This window comes from Anas acuta, chromosome 12, assembly GCF_963932015.1.
Source record: "Anas acuta chromosome 12, bAnaAcu1.1, whole genome shotgun sequence".
Lineage (NCBI taxonomy): Eukaryota > Metazoa > Chordata > Aves > Anseriformes > Anatidae > Anas > Anas acuta.
In genome coordinates, this window is record NC_088990.1 from 13,085,255 (window position 1) to 13,097,731 (window position 12,477).

At 59.3% G+C, this 12,477-nt stretch overlaps 1 protein-coding gene across 6 annotated transcripts in view; it reads left to right on the plus strand.

The window, feature by feature from the left end:
• The window catches only part of LINGO1 (leucine rich repeat and Ig domain containing 1), a 115,392-nt gene extending 104,229 nt beyond the window's left edge, over positions 1 to 11,163 (plus strand). For all 6 annotated transcript variants that reach the window (XM_068695324.1, XM_068695326.1, XM_068695321.1 and 3 more), the window contains one exon: positions 8,884 to 11,163. In XM_068695324.1, coding sequence (XP_068551425.1) covers positions 8,896 to 10,737 — 1,842 coding nt within the window. In that variant the 5' untranslated portion in view covers positions 8,884 to 8,895 and the 3' untranslated portion in view covers positions 10,738 to 11,163. The remainder of the gene's footprint in view (positions 1 to 8,883) is intronic.
• Positions 11,164 to 12,477: the final 1,314 nt, after the last annotated feature.

Sequence of the window (12,477 nt, forward strand, 5' to 3'; positions counted from 1 at the left end):
GGTGGAAATTCCTGGAGAGAGGCTTTTTGTGTCACCTGTGGGAGCCGCCGTCCCCTGGGGCACCGGAGCCCGGCCGCTCCTCGTCCCCATTTGGCTTGTGGCCCGTGGGGAGTTTGCTGGGGCACTGCTGGCACTGGGGAAGGTCAGCGGAGCTGGGGCTTGGCCACGTTGGATCCCTCCAGGCTGGCGTGGGCTCGGTGTCCCCACCTGTCCCTTTGGGCACGGTGGCTGTGCCGTGGACCGGAGGTAGATGGCCTTGGCTTGGAGCACCACGTGCGGCCACAGGGGGCTCACGGGGAGTGGAGGTGAGGAGCCTCCTGCCAAAGGCAAAGCTGAGAGCCAGGGTCTGGCCTTGCCTCGTGTTAGGCTGAGTGGTTGCCAGGGTGTGTGGGGACAGAGGCCGTGCGGGGCAGAGCCTCCAGAGCTTGGAGAGCCTCGCTCCTTGGAGAGCCTCACCCCTTGGAGAGCCTCACCCCTTGGAGAGCCTCGCTCCCTGGTGTCCCTGGGTTGGGGCACCGCGCAGTGCCCCCGAGCTCCTCCAAATCTGCCCGATCCCCGTTCCGTGCCCACCCATCCCCTCACCCAGCACGGTGGGAGGAGGGCACAGGTCGAGGTGTGCAGCTCCCGGAGGGCTGGGTGCGTCCAGTGCCCTGGGTCGGAGGCTGTCCTCCCTTGTGTGTTGGGAAGCAGAGGGCCCGGGGTTTGTCCTAGCAGGAACAGAAATGGCTCTTGGTGGGAGAAGAGCCAGCACAGCCTGTCAGCTGCAGGGGGAGGCTGGGAGGAGGGAGAAGAGGGCTACGAATGCTTAACTCAAATCAAACAACCCAAGAAAAATAAAGGGAGAAAGCAACTGGAGGCCATGGCCTCAATTTTCTTCCAAGTCAATTTTCCACCCCCCCCTCCCCCTCTCTCCACCTGGGGGAGGAAAAATTGGAGCTTGTGGAGGGGAATGGCTGCACGGAGAGTTTTTTCCGTGCCTCTGCCACGTGTCCCCGCTCCCTGTGACCCCGCTGTGCCAGCTGCGTGGAGCTGCACCCACTGTGCCCCTGTTCTCCCCAGGCATTCCCTCTGCCACCCGACGGTCCCGTGGGACGCCTGTGTCATGGCAGGGGCTGCCCCATGAAGCTTCGTGTCCCTTGTCACAGGGCCAGGGTTGGTGTCCCGAGCTGGGGACAGCACCAAGAGTGAGCCAGAGCACCCTGGCGCCTCGGTTCCTTTCCTCCCCCACCGCCCTGCGTTGCTCTTGGCTGTCTCGGTAGCACCCACCGTTATTGGCTTTTTTTTCATCATTTCCGTTCCGTTCATCAGAATGCAAAACGTTAAATATCGCTCTTGTAATTACGGTTAATTTCATAACCAGCACCTTAATTGGATTGGTCTCCGATGGGGAATTCGCGCAGGAGGGAGAAGCAGAAATATTTTGACGTGCTCCCATCCTCCAGCTCGTTGTTGAGATCGGAGGCGCTGGGAGCGAGATGGGGAAGGACGGGCGCAGGCCTCAGAGGCACGCGGGGGGCACCAAGCAAAGTCTGAGCACGTTTGGAGCCCCCGCCGGGCCGGGGCCTCCCTTCTGGCCTCACCTGGGCACACCTCCGTCCCTCGGGCACCCCAACACGTCCCTTCCCCAACACCCCCAGGGCTGGGGCAGCCCCGAGGAGCCCACCGGGGTTATGTGGAGGAGCTGAGCTCCTCGGATGTGCTGCAAAGAAATGTGTGCCACCGGAGCCAGGCGAAGGGCGGGAGGCAGGGCCTCGGCGCCGAGCTGCCTGGGGAGCCCCTCGGAGCCGCCGCTGCCCTGGGCTCGAGCTCCGGTTTGCTCCGGGGAGCCGGGGATTGCGCTGCCATTAGGTGCTGCCATTAAACTGCCGTGTGCTCGGCTGCTGCTCCTTTTCAATGGGAAACGATGCAGAGGCTGAACCGAAATGGAAACCCTGGCCTTGCGTTTCCGATTTAATTTCTAGGCACCGTGTGGCCACGTGATTACTTTTGTTCTCGCATGCAGCCCCGAGTGCAGTCTCTGTGTTATTATCATCACCACGGGGAGAAGGAGGAAGGGGCGGAAAGCATCTCTTGCAGCTCAAGGAAAACAAAACAAAACAACCCCAAAGCAGCCGAGGGCAGCGGGGGGGCACCCCGTCACTGTGGTGGGTCGCTCCTTTTGCTCTGTGCCCACAAGGCCAGGGACTGGTGAGGTTCCCCATGGCACAGCGGAGGCTGCAGGAAGCCTTGCAGCCCTCATTAAAGGCATTAAACCCACCGGGTTTTTTGCCCTGCTCCAGCTGCTGTGCAGCCACGGGGCTGTGCTGCGTGCCTTGCACCGAGCCCTTCCCTTTAGGACGGAGCTGATCCCCCCTGCCCGGCATCCCAAAGCACCCGGGGCTGGGATTGCACGGCGCAGCATCCACAGGCAGTGCCAGCGGACTCGAGACAGCTTCACCAGTGAAACTGAAATGTTGGATTTCCTGCAATCGCCCTAAAAATAACCTGGGGTTCTCCTTTCAACCAGCATTTTCCTTCTTGCTCGGAGCAGGCCTGAGCTCTGGGTGCGTTGCTGTGACCCCGGAGCTTTGTGCGCACCCCCGTACCTGGGAAGGACGCGTCTGTGGGGCTGGCAGCACCTGCAGCCCAAATCCCAGCCCCGCTGTACACCTCGGTGCCTGTGTGTGGATCCAGCCCTCATTTCGGGCCGGCGGGCGCTGCTGGCCACTCGCCCGCCCGCGGCACCGCTGACTGCAGGACCGGTGGGCTCAGCCGCGGCTCAGCGCTGTTTGTTTTTATCTAATCTATTTTATTGTTGAATGAAACAATAACAACAAACGGAGGCCCTGAAGACAAGCCATAAATAATGCAAAAATCAAACAAGCAAGAACGGGGGAAAGAAGAACAGAATTATACGTGTAAAACCAGCACAGAGAAAGCCGGGCTGGAAGAGGAATCTTCTCGCCACGCTCGCCATCGCTCAGGCTTGCTTTTTGCTCCCTTTTTTCTCCGCTTCTCTCTGGAAATTCCTGCGGCGCTACATTTGTTACTGCGTGAACGAAGCCAGAATAAGGGAGAGAGGCAGAGATGTGGCTTGTGGGAAGGGGCCCAGGCAGGAGGTGGATGGAGAGGACCGGGGCTTTCGGCTCTCGCAGTGCAGCTGTGCCCCTGCCCACGTGTGCCCTCGTTGCGCCGTGCCGCTCATCCCGCTTGTCACAGAGCGAGCTTCCCCAGGCTCCTCCGCGGTCAGCCAGAAGGCTTTGAGGCCACTTATTTTAGGCAACGCTGTAAAAATATCAGGGCCAGTCCTACACGGAGGTAAAACAGCAGGTTTCCCGGGAGTCAAAGGAGCTGCGGGGTTTGTGTCCTCTGAAGTCCTCCGGCTATTATCCGAAAGGTTCCCAGGGAACGGCGCGGTGCTCCACATCGACCTGTTTTTAGGATATTGCGCTGGCTGCCGGGGTATTTTAGGGCTGAGGCGTGGGAACAGAAGCGGTGCCGAAGGTACAGGCTGACCTTAAATGAATCACGGAACGGATGTGCCCGCAGCCTCCGGCAGCAGCGGCGCCGCGTGGTGCCCGGGCTCGGGATGCGCTCCCCGCTCCCCGGTTGCTGCAGCCACGCAGCGCTTGGCCCCTCAGCCCCAGCTTTCCTCCCCCAAGCAGGGGCACGGTGGCAGGGTGAGGAGCTGGTGGCTGAGCAGGACGTCCAGCCCCAAAGCCACCAGCATGGCCCTGCTCCTTGGAGCGCTCCTGGGCTGCGTGGGAAGCGTTTGGGTGCTGCTGGGGCCTGTTCCTGGGAAAGCCAAGCCTCGGGGGGCGGCTCCTGGGGCTGCACTGGGAGGAGACGGTGGGCTTGTCCCCGTAGGATCGGGAGCAGGATGGTGGCCTGGGCTCCAGCAGCTGCTGACCCCACTGTCCCCAGAAGGGCCTTTGCACGCCGAGGCGGAGCACGGGAGATGCCTTCACAATGTCACCGTGACCCTGGCACCGCTCCCAGAAGATGCTCTCTTGTTGACCTTTCCTTCACCTCTCCAGTTTCCATAATCCTAGGAAAACGCTGCCTTTTTCCATCCTTCTTTCACAGCCACGTGCAGGGATGAAAGAACACCCACAGAGACGCTTGTGCTGCGTTGGATCCCCCCTGCCCCGTGCTCCCTCGTCACTCAGGTGCTCACTGAGCTGGCCGCCTTCAGCTGAGCCCCAAAACACCCTGGTGACCTGATATCTGCAGAGAGCGGCCTCTCAGCGAGGAGATTTGCTGAAATAAAGCAAAAAGAAAAGGAGAAGCCCCATTCAGCCAGCTGCTGCACGTCCTTCCCAGCTGGCCGCAGCCATGCGCCATCCTCCTGCCGACCCAGGCTGAAGCACGCAGAGCAGGAGACCCGAGGCTGGCCCTCAGGAGATGCTCCCCCAGCAAACGCAGCGCTCCGGCACCTGCCTGCCATGGGAAGCCTTTAACCAGCGACCCACAAGCAGGGGAGCGTGGCTGGCTCGCAGCCCGAGCTCCCTGGAGCTCTGCACCCTTCCCGTCCGCATTTATCTCCTGCTAGCTCAGGGCTTTGCACCCCCAGACGTCCACAGCTGCCTTCGCAATTACTTATTGATCCCTTGTCAGGATGTTTTCTTTGCTGATGGGTCACTGAAGCGTGGGCAGCCAAAGAGAGAGAGAAAAGGCCTTTAAAAATGAGGGAGCAGAGGTGTGAGTGGGGGTGAGCAGCTCTGGCACGGCTGCGATTGCAGCCAGACAGCCTCAGCAAAATCTGCCCTGGGCTTCGGTGTCCTGCAGAGATGCCTGGGATCTCCTTCCCACCGCCCTGCTCCAGCAACAGGCCTGAAAACCTTTCCCCAGGCTGGCTCTGGGCCATCGCTGTACGTCCCCCAAGGATTTGCATCTGTGGAGCCCTGCAGATCCAGGCCCAGCAGCTGGCTGGGGCAAAACCACCGCCTTGGTCCCTCAGCCCACCGTAGATCTCTTCTCCACCTCGGCCTTCCCCGCACATCCCCGGCTTTTCTGCCCTTTGCCTTGATGAGTCCCTCACCTCACCCCCCCGTGGTACTGGGGCCCCTGAATTTTGGGTGGCAGAGCCGCATTTTGGGTGGCAGAGCCATCACCGTAAGGGCCCTCCTTTGCGCGGCCGCCCCGCGGGCTGGGTGCCAGCCAGGCGGGCAGTGCCGGAAGGGGATTTGCATCTTGAATCCTTCTTGGTGCTCATTTACAGCCTCTTTGGTGCTCATTTACAGCCTCGGAGCAACTGCCGCAGCGGATCGGGTTGCAGCACACCTATTCCAGGCTCCGTCTCGGAGCAGCTGAAAGCAGATACTTGGGCAGGCCGAGCGCCGTGCCCCGTGCTCGCGTCCCCCCGACGCACCAGGGGCCCTGCACCTGGCTCCAGCCCCTGCCCCGCTCCCACCCCTCTCCCTGCACTTTGTGCCGCCCCTGCAGGAGCTGGGGTCAGGCCGGGACAGTGGCACCGCCTCCGTGCCCTTCGTTAGCAACCCAACCCCTAACGAAGGCGGCTTCCCATCGCTCCCGTGTCCTGGGGCAGGCTCTGCCCCCATCCTGGCAGCCTCCAGGAGCGAAGGAAAGGGGCACGGAGCTACAGGGAGCCTCGTAGGGTCCCTAAGCCAGCAGGACTGGGGAGCCCCCAGGCTCAGCACCGTGCTCTGCCTGTTGGGGCCTGCTTTAGGGTCTCCCCCTGGTTCCTTTCTGCCCATGTGTAGGGAGAGGGAAGCCAGCCCTTGGTGCCGTGGGGTCTGGCCCTGCTCCCATCCCCTGGCCTTCCCGGCACCGTGAGGGGCGCAGCTGGTGCCAGAACCTGTGCTGAGTGGGGAAAGAGCAGGAGGGAAGGGTGGGGAGGAGGGAGAGAGAAGAAAAAAAGGCCTGCAAATGCACGCTGGACGCAGAGGGAATGATGGAGCGAGGCGGAAATAGGCACGAACGTGTTTGGCAAATTAAAGCCTCTCCCTTTGTTTTGCTGCTTTGCAGATAGCTACAGGAACACTTAGTGCGGAGCCCGAGGTCTGGATAAGCAACTCTTTTAGCAGCAGGAAAGGTTGTTAAATATTTATTTGTAAACCTGGAGTCTTTATCTCTAAAATGTAGTCAAGTTCAATAAAATTTGATTTAGCTGGAGCGGCTTAGAGGCGAGCACGGGCTCTAAGGCTTTGTGGAAAGCCGGTGGTACGGAGACAGGGGGAGCTGGGGGCTGCCTGTGCCCGCACCGTGCCCGTGCAGCATCCCGCTGGTGCCGGGACCACCCCACAGCACCACGGCTCGGTCAGGGTGGGCGCACGGCCCCCGGCCCTGCTCTGCCCCTCAGAGCCCTGCAGGGCCCCGGGGCTTGGCCTTGCTTCGTCCTCAATCACCTCCGGTCGCCCGCTGCTCTCCAAAGCATCTGGTTGAAGGGTGAGCGTCCCCGCGCGGTGATTTATGGCGGCCAGGTGGGGTTAGCGCTGACGCGGGGATTTTTGCTGTCACCGCGGTGAGCACCGGGCACCCTGCAGGGTGCCTGGGGGTGGCGGAGGGCACTGCCAGCCCCTCGGGGCAGGAGGGACCCCACAGCCTCAGGGGCAGCCCCGCTGCTGTCCTGGGCTCCCTCCGGCACCGTCCTCGGTTAGGCAGGGTCCCAGGGCAGCATCGCTGCTCCCAGCGGGTCCTGCCACGTGTAGCACCGAGGCAGCACAGCCCCGGTGTGCCCGACTGCTGCCCTCGTGCAGAATTTGGAGCTCTCATCTGCAGACAACAGGGTGCTGAGGGTGGGCACCCGCTGCCGTGGCTCTGGGCAGATTTTCCTTTGGTTTGCACGGATCCAGTTGTTGCCTGACACCAGTGAGGCCAGCGGCTGCTCCTTTCTTATCGATTCTTTTTTATTTGTTTATTTATGTGAGAAATGAGAGCCACATCCACGCCAGAGGGCTGCAGCTCTCCACAGCCTGTCCTGGCCTCTGTATCACAGCCATCAGGCCAGATCCTGACCAGTGCTGGCACCCTGAGCAGGGGGCTCAGCAGCTCCGAGGGCAGGCAGGGTTCATGGTCTGCCTCAGAGCAAATGTGGGAGGCTTCACATTTCACAAAGCCCATGCTGAGGCTCCATCTCCACCACCACCCTGTACCCTGCAGGCGGTCATGGGCTTCTCCTGCCTGCCGACACCAAGCCCTTGCCCCAGCGTTGGCCTCGTGAACGTGCCCGAACCCACTCAGGGCAGCCGGGGCCAGCCCTGCCCTGGTCTGAGCCCAGCTGGTGCTGCTGAGTGTGCCTGGCCACCAAAACCCAGCGATTTATCAGTTGTTTTTAGACGGGCGCCTCTTGCCAGCCACCATTGAAGCCTCTGGAACACCCAGGGGGATGCAGGAGGGCTTCAAAGCTCTCCTTAGCCCAGAATTTTTCAGGATTTATTCCTCGTCTTTCTCCCCCAGCGCTCACTGACTCTGGCCATTAAGATTTCAGCTGCTTTTGTCAGGAACTGCATTCATCACAGATTTAAATTTAGCTGAGCACTACTAACATGTGAAGGGTGTCTAGACTTTAATTCCATGCAGGTGGGGTTGTCTAGTCGTTAACAACCTGACGACTGCACTTCATTCATCGGCTGCTTGCCCGGCATCCACTGGCACTGGCATCCCAGCGGCAGCCAGGCCAGCAGTGCCTCGGGCTCGGCTCGGCACAACGCGTCCATTCGGTGCCCCCCAGCCAGAGCAGCGTGCGGGGGGTTTAGGAGCGGGGTCAGAGCTGGTGCAATTCACCCAGCGGCCAAGCAGCCCCGCTGATTTACGTGCACTGCGCCCTCTTCCCTGCCCCGGGGGGGAGGCACAAGTTGGCCTGGGGCAGATCTGGGAGGGGGTCGTGCCGGGGGGGCTGCAGCAGGGCCCCGGCTCCCCTGTGCCCAGCAGGGCCCCACGCATGGCTGCACCCGAGGGCAGAGGAGAGATTTCAGCAAAGCGTGCCCAGATAGGGCCGGCTGCCTGGCAGCCTGATGAGCTCAAGTCTTTGCAGCCTGTGTGTAATTAAGCCCCGTGGCCTGTGTTTTGTTTTGCAAGCAGTTGTTTTGCTTTCTTTGATGGCTTTCTCAGCACGCCTGCGAGCAGCGGGAATTGGTTTTGGAGACGCAGCAGCCAGGGCGGGCTGCGGGCACACAGCGGAGCCGCCAGCACCGCACTGCCCGGGGGGACCCCTGGCAGGAGCTCAGTGCCAGCAGTGCTGCCATCCCTCCCAGCACTTGTCCCCAGCGTGTCCCAGCCCCAGCCCCAGGCCAGGAGGCACCGCGATGGTCACAGCAGCCCCTTTGCATCCCATACTCAGCTCTGTGGCCACCTGGTGTGCCAAGGGCTGGCGGGTTCCAACACCACGTGCGCGGAAACCTTGATGGCCTTTCCAACATCTTTGCTCCTGGCTCCTTGCAAAGAAACACGGATTTCTTTGAGGGAGAACAGTGCTGGAGTCCAGGGGTGTGGCACACAACGGCCGCTTGTATAGGGGTGCACAAAGCGTGCCCAGGACCCCGAGGTGTGGTGCGAGGTGGCCCCGTATTAGGGGCGCGTTTCCCGTGCCCACGTACTGTGACCTGAGGTCCCCTTTTTGTACACATGCTGACAGTGTGCACAAGTCCTGCACACGGTCACACCCCCCCTTGGCTCACTATGGCACGTTAGGCTTTGGGTGGCTTTTTTGGTTCATTTTTATTTCTGAAGTGGAAGCGGGGGAGGGCCCGCCGCCCACCCTGCAGTTCCGCCCCCCCGCAGGCCTCTCACCCCATCTCATCGCACGTCTGTGGATCTGGTGTATCAGATGTGCCCCCCGAGCTCTGCTCTCGCCAGGTGATGTTGGCTCTAGCTCCTTTTGCCGTGCTTCCGCTGACCGATCGCTCACATCCAGCTTTGCTCTCTCTCTCCCGTTGCCTGCAGGTGAGCGATAGGATGGTAGCTGGGGAGGCGAGTATGCGCAGCCCAATCCTGGCCTGCTGGCAGCCAATTCTCCTCCTGATGCTGGGATCCATCCTGTCCGGTTCTGCCACAGGCTGCCCGCCGCGCTGCGAGTGCTCTGCCCAGGAGCGTGCTGTCCTGTGCCACAGGAAGCGATTCATGGTCGTCCCCGAGGGGATCCCAACCGAGACCAGGCTGCTGGACTTGGGCAAGAACCGCATCAAGACCCTCAACCAGGATGAATTTGCCAACTACCCTCACCTGGAGGAGCTGGAGCTCAACGAGAACATTATCAGTGCCATTGAACCTGGGGCTTTCAACAACCTCTTCAACCTCAGGACGCTGGGGCTCAGGAGTAACAGACTCAAGCTGATCCCCTTGGGGGTATTTACTGGACTCAGCAACCTTACCAAGCTAGACATTAGTGAGAACAAAATTGTCATCCTCCTGGACTACATGTTCCAGGACTTGTACAACCTGAAGTCTTTGGAGGTGGGGGACAACGACCTTGTCTACATCTCCCACCGGGCCTTCAGCGGCCTCAACAGCCTGGAGCAGCTAACCCTGGAGAAATGCAACCTGACCTCCATCCCCACAGAGGCCCTGTCTCACCTGCATGGCCTGATTGTGCTGCGGCTGCGCCACCTGAACATCAACGCCATCCGGGATTACTCCTTCAAGAGGCTGTACCGGCTTAAGGTGCTCGAGATCTCCCACTGGCCCTACCTGGACACCATGACGTCCAACTGCCTCTATGGGTTGAACTTGACCTCCTTGTCCATCACCCACTGCAACCTGACGTCCATCCCGTACGTGTCGGTGAGGCACTTGGTTTACCTCCGCTTCCTCAACCTCTCCTACAACCCCATCGTCACCATCGAGGGCTCCATGCTCCACGACCTGCTGAGGCTGCAGGAGATCCAGCTGGTGGGAGGGCAGCTCACCATGATCGAGCCCTTTGCCTTCCGCGGCCTCAACCACCTGCGCATCCTGAACGTGTCGGGGAACTTGCTGACCACGCTGGAGGAGTCGGCCTTCCACTCGGTGGGCAACCTGGAGACGCTCATCCTCGACAACAACCCCTTGGCCTGCGACTGCCGGCTGCTGTGGGTTTTCCGACGGCGATGGAGGCTGAACTTCAACAAGCAGCAGCCCACCTGCGCGACCCCCGAGTTCGTCCAGGGCAAGGAGTTCAAAGACTTCCCCGACGTCCTCCTGCCCAACTACTTCACCTGCCGCCGAGCCCGGATACGAGACCGTAAACCTCAGCAGATCTTCGTGGACGAAGGCCACACGGTGCATTTCGTCTGTCGGGCGGATGGGGACCCACCGCCCACCATCATGTGGCTGTCCCCCCGCAAGCACCTCATCTCCACCAAAACCAACGGGCGGCTCACTGTCTTCCCTGATGGCACGCTGGAGGTGCGCTACGCCCAGATCCAGGACAACGGCACCTACCTATGCATCGCCAGCAACGCGGGTGGCAACGACACCATGCTGGCCCACCTGCACGTGCGCAGCTACTCCCCAGACTGGCCCCACCAACCCAACAAGACCTTCGCGTTCATCTCCAACCAGCCCAACGAGAGCGATGCCAACAGCACACGTGCCACCGTGCCTTTCCCCTTTGACATCAAGACTCTCATCATCGCCACCACCATGGGCTTCATTTCTTTCCTGGGCGTCGTGCTCTTCTGTCTGGTGCTCCTCTTCTTGTGGAGCCGGGGAAAAGGCAACACCAAGCACAACATTGAAATCGAGTACGTGCCACGCAAGTCCGACGCGGGCATCAGCTCTGCTGATGCACCGCGCAAGTTCAATATGAAAATGATTTAACCAGGCAACAATTTGCAAATAATTTTTTTTTTTTAAAAAAAAAAGAACCTATGGACAAATAAAAAATAATTAAAAAAAACATTGGTACAAACATACCGACCTCTCTCCTTCACAACGTCCTCTGTCCCAGTCCAAACCCACTGCACCCGCACTGTCACCACCTCTTTCTCCTCCTCTTCTTCTTTATACCAGGAAAACATTCAGCCGATATCTTCAGGACTCCTGTGTTTGTAAAGACTTTGTCTGATGGACTCTGGTGTCAGATATAACTCCAAGAGGGAAAAACAACAGGGGGGGAAAGAAAGAAAAAAAAAAAAAAAGAAATAAAATCAATAAAAAGTTACAAACTTTCTTCTGTAACTTTGATTTCAATAATTATGGATTTTTATGAAAACTTGAAATAATAAAAAAACCCTATTTCCTATAGATAGTTGGAATGCAAAATCTTGACTTCTTGATCTGTCCAGCTCTGTATCACTGGCGAGTTCTCTGTTCCTGCCCTCTGACGCTCTGGCCTCGGAGGTACTTCCCAGCCATCTCGCTACGAGATGAGGACTTTTCCTGAGGACTAGCTGTATTTTTCCAGCCGATTCCCCAAACGCCCACCTCTGTGGCGAGCTCAGCCCTCAAACCTTGCAGCACAAGCAGGCAGTGCCCTGGCCCCCGCGGTACTCCCTAGAGGGAATTTAGCTTCATTCCATGCATATATAAACGCACATCCGCGCTGCCCAAGGCAGAGGAGAAGGGGCCTGGGGCTGCAGCGGGGGGGGGGGGTACAGGCTGCCGTCATGCTGCCTGCCCCCATGCTAGCCCCAGGGTGCCCATCATCACGGTGGCTGGTCCTGGGAGCGACCTCCCTTGGTGCTCGGTGTTGGCAGATCTGCATTGCCTGGAAAAGAAAAATGGGGGGGGTCCCTGGTGGCATTGCCAGTCAGGAGGGCAAACACATGGGGAGAGAGTGATGCAGAGAGAGTATGATGGGGAAAGAGGTGTTTCAAGTCAAGCTTTGAAAATAAAACCCGTTTCATCAAACCAGCTCAGCTGCTCCTGGTCGGTTTGTGGCAATTTCCCAGACGTTTGGGTGCACAGTGGGGTGAAAGCCACCTCCGTTGCATGGGAGGAGCAGGGCTGGCACCACTCAGGGACCCCGGCACAGCCCCGTGGCCTTCGCACCAGCTCCTGGCCGTGCTGGAAGCACAAAATGTCCCCGTAATGCAGGTGCACGGGGTGCTGGAGGTTTTCAGAAGCGTGGCACCACGCCGGCAGGATGCCCCGGCCGCGGCAGCATCTCAGAGGTGGATGAGCCCAGATTTGCATGCTTGATTTGTAAAGCACTTAAGGAGTCTTCAGAGATCAAAGTCACTACAACGTGATAAAAAATAAGCGACAGCAACCTGGAGCGCCGACAGAGAAAAGAATGGATTTTCTTTTCTTCCAGCAATGTGCTAATCTAGAGAAACCAGCCCGAAACATCTGTGCTCGTGGGGAGGGGGGATTTTCTGCTGGGTTCAGCTTTCCATTCACCTTGAAACAAAACATTTTGCATTGCTTTCCCCACAGCAGGTTTCAGATGCTTGATTCCTGAGTTCCTCCTCTCCAACCCATCCTTCCTTTGCAATTTTGAAGCCGAACCCTTTTTGAAGCCTTTTGCTTTGCTTTTAAAAAGAACCAAAGGAAAAAGCCTCCTCGCCAGCCTCCCCCCTACCTGTGTTTAACCATCATTTTCAACGAGCTCGACAC